Source organism: Accipiter gentilis, chromosome 6, assembly GCF_929443795.1.
Source record: "Accipiter gentilis chromosome 6, bAccGen1.1, whole genome shotgun sequence".
NCBI classification, from domain to species: domain Eukaryota; kingdom Metazoa; phylum Chordata; class Aves; order Accipitriformes; family Accipitridae; genus Astur; species Astur gentilis.
Genome location: NC_064885.1, coordinates 14,996,860 through 15,006,433, shown reverse-complemented (window position 1 = coordinate 15,006,433; position 9,574 = coordinate 14,996,860). Strand labels below are relative to the sequence as shown.

At 49.4% G+C, this 9,574-nt stretch overlaps 1 protein-coding gene across 1 annotated transcript; it reads right to left on the bottom strand.

Moving 5' to 3' along the window:
• Nucleotides 1-375: 375 nt before the first annotated feature.
• On the bottom strand, nucleotides 376-9,441 carry CRYGS (crystallin gamma S). The gene is made up of 2 exons (XM_049802696.1): nucleotides 2,685-9,441; nucleotides 376-648 (listed from the first exon to the last, which is right to left on the bottom strand). The coding sequence occupies exons 1-2, from the start codon at nucleotides 3,006-3,008 to the stop codon at nucleotides 376-378; spliced, it is 597 nt and encodes a 198-aa protein (XP_049658653.1). The 5' UTR covers nucleotides 3,009-9,441.
• Nucleotides 9,442-9,574: the final 133 nt, after the last annotated feature.

Here is a 9,574-nt window from a genome sequence, read left to right as displayed (position 1 = left end):
AACAGAGCAAGCAGGGACTCCCCAGGGTCATGACATACTGAGCTGCCCACAGCCAGCACCAAACCTGGAGTCCCAGGGACAGGTGGCCAGTCCAATGGAGCAGTAGGACCAAACGCTGGCGCGCAAGCTCCAGCTTCAGGATGGCTTTTCCCTGGAGAGGAGCAGTGGGATGGAGGGGAGGGTGCCAACCCAGAGAAAGGAGATGACAGAGGAGATGGAGACAGTCAGGGCTGGCTTAGAAAAGGCTCAGCTCCACACCAGCTCCCCCAGGGCAGGATAATTCACGCACAGACCCCAGGAATAAGCAGGACAGGCTGAGATGAGCGACTCAGTTGCTTTATTGACAGCCTCTGGCAACCCAGTCAATGGGCTGCCTCACTCGGCGATGCTGCGGAAGGACTGAACAGCAGGGCTCGCTGCTCCCCACTCCACGGGTTTGCGGTACTCCCCCTTGGGCAGCAGGTACTGCCTGCCCCGGTAGTTGGGATGCTCGTAGAAAACCCAGACACCCTCCAGCACTCTGCAGGCATGGACCTCGCGCATGTGCCACTCCTCCATGACGGAAGGGCAGTCTTCGGTGGCTTCAAACATCTGCCCACCAAAATCTCCCTTCTCAAATACTTGGATGTGGCCCCGGCCTCCACTTGGCTAGAAAAAGGGGAGAGAAAATGGCAGAGCACTGGAGGGAGGCACTGACACGTTCCCAGCTCTGACAGTCACCAGTGGATGGGAGCAGCGCTGAGGCACGGTCAGACTCAGATCGGGTGTAAACCGCACCCCTCCCAGCACACCAGGACAGGGCTAAACAGCTCACATCAGCCCCCAAAAGTGCAGCGGGGGAGGCAGCTGGGGTAAATCTTGACCAAGCATCATGTGCAAAGAGGGCATAAAAGCACCGAGCTGGAGCAGAGCACTTTCAGCTGAAGCCCTCACTGCAGCCCCAGTTTTGCAGGCAGGAAGGGTGCAGGGAGGGATGAGGCCACATCAGCAAGTGCTGGGCTCTCTATCCCAGGCAGCCTGCCCATCCCGCTGCTGGCTTGAACCCTTCAGCCACTCCACATGAGCATCAGAAAAGACAGACCCCCTCCACTCCCCGCTCCTCCAGGCAACAAGGAGTTTAATGAGCTGGTGACCCCAGCTGGGTTGTATTACAGGAGAACGAAGCGCAGGTATTTTCCACTGTGATTTGAAGTACTGTGTTGCCTGAAGGCACTGCGGCAGTTTTAATCTGCAGCTGCCTGGACACCGTCTTCCCCCGCCTCCCCCATCCGCCCAAGCCCGCTCTCATTGCCAGCCCCTGCCGAGCTCTGCGGGGTCTCTCAGATGCGTGCACTGCCGCTGCGGCTTCTCTAGGGCACTCTGACCTAACACCTGCGAACAGCGGGTCACCGTGCAACCTCCTCAAGCACAGGAGGAGAAGCCAGGCACCAGGCGGACATGCAGGATAAGGCCGCCACATTTCATCCTGATGGAGGAAGCTGTGTTGCTGTTACATGTCCCACGGGTTTTGGCTCCAACCCTTATGCCAGATCAGTGCTCTGAACGGGCTGGAAACTCTCCCCGTCCTATGCAAAGGGATTTAGATCTAGCTTAAACCCAGAACAGGCTCAAAGTGGTGTTAGACCTCCAGACATAAAAGCAAAACCCCTTCTCAGCTGTGAGACCTGTTCCATGCAATGGGAATCCATGGCTGTGCTACTCAAGTCAGTGATGCACAGATCCCCACCAATGTCTGCCCCACTGCTGGCAAAAACACAGCAGCAGCACTCAGTGTCTCAATCCCAATCCACACTCCATCCATGCTCCCATGCCTGCCAGTTTTAAAGGGTGCTTCTCCCCAAAGGCTTCCCAAAGGAATCGTTCTCTCTGTTCGTTTCTCCCCCACCAGTGTTTCCACAGGGTGTAAACGCTGCTCACTGTCAACCTACATTTATCCCGTCTCCTTCTGGTGGAAGGACAGGTGCTGCCAGAGGCTGCAGAAGCACCTTCCCATCATCAGTTAGGAGGGGATGAGCACAGCCCTGCGCTGCAGTGGGGAGACACGTGTTGCTCTGTGCTCTGCTAATACCAGAAGACACCGGGCTGCTCCAGGCATGCCCAAGGAGGGCTTCAGGCATCCCTCCCACTCCTGGTCACTCCAGGTCTGCACCTGTGGCTGCTGTCCCCATGCCCAGAAGGGCTTGGTGACACTGAGATTCCGTTCTCTGTATCAGAAAGGAGCCCTGGCTTGCTAGACAGGCAAACTGCCCCTCATTCTGAGTGCTCCTGCAAAATCTACATCCCACTGTTACAAGCCTTGGGCCTGCCATCAGGTTTGGATCAGCTGGCAGCACACCAGGGGAGAAGGCAAGAGGCAAGCCTCAGAGCGACCTGCCTGGACGCTGAAGTCCCTAGAGGAACATGCAGATAAAACTCCACTGTTGTTCCTATTGAACTCACCTACAAAGCACTCAAGGGATCTGCTTTTTCCAGTTGCAGTTGAGTGGAAGAGATTTATCTTCTCCACTCACCAAACACCTTGCCATTCCTGAAGCAGGACTGTGGGAGCAAACTGCCTATAGCCATCCTCTCCAAGCGAGCTGCCATGGGTCCCCAGGAAGATGGGGGCCACCCACAAGCATATTGAAACCTTTTAATGATAGGTGTGTAAATTAAAATATCTCTTGAGAAGAGGTCACACTTACTATCTGGACGGCTTTGCAGGAGCCGAGGCGGTCGTTGAGGCCCATCCAGTGGTGGTAGTCAGGATACTCCCCATGCGTCAGAACATACATGTTCCCGGAAAAGTTGGGCCTCTCATAGGCCACCCAGGTGCCTCCATCCACCCGAATGGAGTTGCAGCGGCTCAGGTAGGTGTGAAAATCGGGGCAGTCGCTGTCGCACTCATAGCAACGGCCTAGGAAATTCTTGTCTTCATAGAAGGTGACCTGAAACACAAGCAGAGGAAGGAAAGCAAGGAAGTTCCCATCCCCCAGCACATGCCTGCATCCATATTCTAGTTGCATCATGGCGTGAAGTATCTGAAAACAGAGTCCTCAAGATATCAGAAAGTAATCAAGCCTAACCATTGAGCAGAATCAACTGCATCCCAACTAACCCTGGCAGCCGATTCACCAGTCTGGCTCCAATGCCTCCAGCTGCCACCAACGTCTTGCCCTTCCCAGCACCTAGTTCTGTCCCAATCCAACCCAAAGCTCCCTTGGTGAAGTCCCTGTCCTCTTAGCAGCAAAACACTATTAATACGTTTCCCTCCCACCTTCTCCAGATCAGTAGTTACTAGATTATGGCCAAGGAAGCCATAATGGACTGTACTAAGCAGCATTTCATTTATATTGGCTTACCTAGTGTTTGCAGTTAGACCTATACTGATAAGGGGGTGGTGAGGTCTCTTTCCTCCTGGGTCACGTCTTCTAGCACTGCAATTGTTCTCCTTCTTCCCACTCTAGGAGTCCACAGCCTGCTTTCTCAAAAATCAACACCAAAAGCTGGACATCACGCGAGCTTTACCAGTGCCAAGAAAAACTAAAGGAGCGCTCCACGTATGTGATGGATAGCACAGTTCTTCAGACATCCAAAGTTGGCGTTTTCTGTTTTCTGCATTTGCAGTTGGCTTCTTCCATTTTGGTTGCTGCAAGTTTGCTATATGGCTGACAAATTTCCGATCTACCACCACATTTCTTTCCCAAGAGCTGCTCTACAGCCAGGCAGCTGACTGCAAAGCACTTTGCTAAGGGACACTTTTTCCCTACTGGATCACAAACTTTTTCAAAATGATCTCAAGAGCTGGTGAGCAAATCCCATTCCTCTTGCCTGAGGTATCACCAACCCAGCCAGCCCTAGAGCAGTGACACATGCTTTGTTCAAAAAGCCCTTCATGGAAATATGGCCAAGCCCTAGACCCAGACCAGTCTTCTGTACAGCCCCATTTTTAGATCCTTCCAGATGACAATTATTCATCAAAAGCTGCTCTTTGCAGTAAGGGTTCCCAAACCATCATGTCTATTTTGACTATATCCCTTGCTTGCTTATGATGTGGTGTCAAACCATGCCAAAAATTACATTAGTTTGACGTGAATCCATCTCAGCAGATCCTTTTCAGCTGCACCCGACCACCAGTCCATCTTCAACCTTAACAGGAGTTTGATTACTTACTCCAATGTCTTTTAGAGCCTTGCATTGAATCAACTGATGTGCAGTTAGTTGATCCAGTGCAGTGCATACTCAAGACAGCGTTTCACCTTTTCCAGCCTTCCAGTACAGCATCAGCCCCATACATGCTGCTGGGTTATTTGGTAGCACCTATGACTGCCTCAGCCAATTCCCCCAGATGCTCTGGAGAGAGTTTTTCTGGCCACAGTGAGTTAAACATCTAACATGCAGTACTCCATAATCCATTTTCCCCATAGTTTTTCCATAGCTTGAGTATTAAGATACATGATCACCTTTTGCTCCTAGCTGGTTGTACTTCACCTGTGGTACTTTGGCTACTGGTATTCATCTAACATCACCACTGTTAAAAATATTGTTCATTGTTACAGTTTCAACCCAGGAGATAGATTCAAATCTAGGACAACCCACTCATTTTTTTTCCCACTCACTTTGTGTTAAAAAATAAGTTTGCCGCAGTTTTCCTAGAGCTGGTTGGTCAGCGTGTCCCACCAGCCTGACCAGGTACCTGTGGAGTCAGACTAATCATGCCAGAGGATTTATGCGCTTGGTCTTGTGGCCTGTTAGTAGACCTTTATTAGGATAATGTTATTTCCCTCACATTTTCCTCTTACTTTCAAGAGACTGATCTCCCATTACGAAGCAGCCAGCACACACAAAGCGACCTGTCCCCACGTTTCTCCCTCCTGAGCAAGCTCCTCCCATCTTCAGTGCAATGGAGAGTCGGGAGTCACTACCATCTTTCCAGCAAGTAACTGAAGTTTGTAAAAAGGTGTGCACTAAAATGTCCAATTCCTGTTTTCCCACACTGCTACTATTGGGTAGTTAACCATGCTGGTCAGCCCTTGCCAGCCACAACCCTGCTGTTGTTTTATGGATCCTACTTCTGGATTTTTGTCCCTAGAGGTATCACCTGAAAAATCTGCCAGCATGAGCCCAGAGGCAATACCGAAAGCCCTGCTCACTGAGGTTTGGCAGTCACTCACCACCAGTAATCCTCTTCTTGAAAGCAGTGGTCAAGGAAGCCACAGCACCCCTGTAATACCCTCCACAGGGCAGTACACAGGGATGCATCTCTTCATGGCTCAGCCATTACCCTCCCCACTGGGAGAGCTGATGAGCTCTCACCCTCTTCAACCTCACCCCCCAAGCTCTACAGCCCCTTCCGATCTGCAGTCCCACTCCTATCCACGCAGCAAGCATCCAGCACGGTCGATGATGAACCCTGCCCAACATCTGTAAGACCACAGGTCTGGCCTCCATGCAGGCAGTGGCCTGCCCAGGCAGAGGTATCCCTTCTGCTTCACAGCAGGGTGACTGGCAGTAGGAAAAGAACACGTCTCCATCACCTCTGGTCCTGGTTCCTCATGAGCTGCCTTGATTTTGTGGCTGGCATCCAGCAGCACCAGCTCCTCTTGCGATGCCCTACCGCAGCAACTATGCATGAAGTTGGTTAAGTTGGCCTTTAATTTTGTAACAGAAAAGAAAGCTCATTTGATGTTCCTTCCCCACCAAGCCTAACACAGATGAACTTCAATTTGGCAAAGCTACCTGGTGTTCCTAGGAATAAAGCAACAAAGCCAAAGAAATCCAAGAGCATGTTAAGGGTATGGCCATTTCCACAGAACAGTGACCAGCCAGAAGCGTTGTTCATTGTTTTATTCTTAGACCATTTAGAAGAAGACTTAAGGGGAGGGCTCCTGCCCACTCATTTCTCCATCACAGCGCTTTGCACACACCCTCAACTCATTTCAGACCTTCACACTCAGTGCTTCTCAGCTTTCCTCCAATGATTCAGGCACAAACAGACCAGACTGATGTTTTTCACCTGCAGGATAATGACAGGTGAATTACAGATTTCAATTCCAGATTCATCGCATCTTACTCTAATGCAAATCACCTTCCTTCAGTAAAGCCATCAAGTTGCTCTGCTTATAGCACTAACCCATTAACTGCTCACTGCCCACACTTTGCTTTTTTGGGGCTTACCTGGCAGATAATAGATTTGCCATAGCAGATCTTCCTTACGGGACTGTAAAACTCTTACTCCCTTGGCCGCCTTGTAGCAGTTATTCTATTTCTTCCCAACAGTAGCTCTGTTAGAAGGAAGCTTGTAAACAATAACTGTAAACAATAACTAGTAGTGCCCGCTGCCTTCTAAGTAGGGGGCAGTGACCCCCTTCTAGGGCAGACTGCTTGCTTAGGTTGTGAGAAACAGTGTTTAATTCTCTCCTTTGCCCTTTTCTTCTCCCTGGAATGTGCTAGACAAGAGCATGACATTCAAAAAAGATGAGATTCACAGTCTTTCACTTACTTAACTCCTCTTGGACATTTTGCCACACCACAGCAGCACATAATCAACGAATTCCCTGTAGCACACTCACAGGGGACATGGCTTTCAGCAGGGGTAAAGGCAGTATATGTTTAAGTCTTTTCAAGCAGACAAGAGACTCGAGCATGAATCAGTTACATTTCCCCAGCACCTTCTTTATGCACAGGTACATAAAGACTGTACCACTGCAATCTGACAGCCACCACGTTAGAAGCAAGCAGCACACCATCCTCAGTTTCTAAAGACTGTTCATAAATAGTCAGACCACTTTGAGCTAAGATGACAGTCAAAAGGAGCGAGGAAGCAGAGACTGAATCCACATCTTCCATAGCATCGGCCAGTGACTACAAAGTCACTCTGCTTCTGAGCCCTCTGCCCCCTTAGGTCTTACAGTCTCCACGATTAAAAGGAATGTAACCCAAGAGCAAAACTCACACAATGGAAAGATATGTCTGTCCACAGCCTCTTAACAGTTGTTTAAGATTTCACAGAAGAAAATGGCCAGTAGCCCAAAGTTGTCGCCCTCCTTTCCCAGCTGTTTATCCCTGCCCAGTTCCAACCCTGCAACAAGGTCTGCAAGACCAGCTCAGCTCTGCTAACTTCAAGACTGAAGAACACAGCATTAGAGCTGGATAGCCACCTGATGCACACCACTCTAGCTGAAGTTGAGCTTTCTGATCTATCTCCTTCTCCAGTTTAAATTAATCTCTGCCAATTCCACCAAATCACAAGGCCGGTTCACATCCCTCAGGGAATGCTATTGCCTTCGGTGCTGTGGTCACCATTCAGGCATCTTTCTGTTGCAGCAGCACATCCTTTGTTCCACCATGGAAAGGGGATGTGGCGGCTGCCGCTGGTGTTGGAACTCGGGTCCTCCCAAGGAAGCCTTCCACGAGACTCTGTTCTGCAAATGCAGCTCGTCACATTCGCTGCTGGCACAGCAGCCTCTGCCGTCAATTTACAAGGCATCAGGTCCTGGTGCATTTTAGAATATCCCCTCACCAGTCACTGTGTTCCACTCCATCCTCTCACAGAGCCACATCTAGATCTGGGAAAAGACTACGGAGGGCTCAGCTTCAGCTTCCCTCCATGTGAGGAAGGATTTCAAGCATCTCCTCTTGCCAACAAACTGACAGAGGGGGAGGCTGTCAGCAGAACAAACAAACCCAGGTTTCTCCACAACTTACCCCTGATAAATTCTGTACTCCTAGCCACAATCATGTATAGGCTGCAAATAAACTTACCTTGGTTCCAGCTCTGGACATTTTCCGTTCCAGCCAAGCTCCCCAGTGCTGGAGGAACGTCAGAAGCTGTTACAAACAGCCTGGATCCGAGGCACCCTTTTTATAATGGGCTTGTTTTAAACCAGACAGCCGCTTTGTCATGAGAATAGGATCCAAAAATTGAGTCAGTGATTCTGAGGCTATAGCCGATTTCCAGAAAAGCAAACAGGATTATGGAATAAAGGAAGGCTTCGCCATCCTCCCTTTGTTACCATTTGCTGAGTCAGAACACCAAAACTCTGCCAAACACACTCAAAACACGCAGCCCCCTGCCAAGTCCTGGAGGACGGGGGACAATTTGGCTGCTCTCTCCCTTTCAAGCATGATAAATGAGAAGGCATCCTCGTCAGCTCTAAAAGGCCCATCCCCATTTGTAAGGAAGAGACCCAATATTTATCAGAGAACATTCCCATGCAGCAAAGGATGCAGCTAGGAAATCGTCAACACGTGTTCAGGGCAGACACCACACACTTGCAAAGACCAGCCTCTGTGTAGAGGCTCTGCTTCAGAAGCTCACAATGGAAATATCTGTGCAGCAAAGGGACTGTGTATTTTTATACCACACCCTCAGCTTGAGCTATATTGCTCCAAATGGTGCCTGACATAGAGGAAAAGAAGTATGTCTGGCCACACACCCCCAAAGTGAGTGATTTCACACATCAAATAGGAAAGAACTATGCCCAAATTTCTGACCATATCTGCTAGCATCACAAATTCAACTCAAAACTCCTACACCACTGTCTGAGGTTTGAGCAAAAGAGTTTTTCTTTTAGCCACACTCTGGCCCACTGAGCAGGGAGGGTGAGGATTGCTGGCTTATGTACACCCACACCCCCCCGCCAGTGCATTATGAAAAAACACCTCTGCAGCTATTCACTGCACCAGCCCAAAGGCTTAGCGAAACAAAGGGAAACAAATTTGGCACAGCAGCGCCTGAAACACACAGACCCTATTTCAAATCTGTCAGGACAAGCAGTCTCGCAACAGCAGCTCTGCGTGCCACCCCATGTACACTGCCACAGCTCTGCTAAATGTAGTCAGGTATGACACCCTGAGATAGACATGCTCAGCAGCATCTCGTCCTCTTCCTATTCTAGGTGTCTTGAATTGCCTAGTGCTGTCGCTTACAGCTCTTACTGCTAGAAAGCTGTGAGGCCACTTAGATTTTACTTTCTTTTTTATTCGAATGCTGTCTTATGAAGATCAGAGTTCAACCACAATCCAGGTCCTATTGAAAGGCAACCCAGTAGGTTCACTAGGACACCTCAAAGCTCCACTGCAGTCACTTTGCACATCCCTCCTTTAAAAGTCAGTTAAATATAATAAACTCACCTTGCATTGCATCACCTGCCTCCCCAGGAGGCAAGAGGGACCTTCAGAAAAATCCTAGTGTCACAACAGTTATGTACACCAGAGCACTAAATGCCCCTGCCTTCCTCTCACTCTTAGGTTGGATAGCTCTTGACAAGGCTGCTGCATTGGTCATCCATGCAATGCCTTTGCCTATTTTGCCTAGCTTATTTAGGTGCTCAGCTATGAGCACATCTCCCCAATACAGGTTCCACTAGCACATGAAAATGGTACTCATTCAAGCTGATACTCTTTACAAGAAATATTAAAGGTAGGAAACAGTGTTTGTATCAAAATGTTGTGCTAGGGCAGCCTTCAAAACCTTCAACTCCATGGCTACTAACAAATTAGCACTTTTCTCTCAGCTGACCGGTTCACATTTCATTAAGCAGCAAAGATGTTGTGTCCCTCTAACACCCACTGTACAGGTAAAACACTTTCC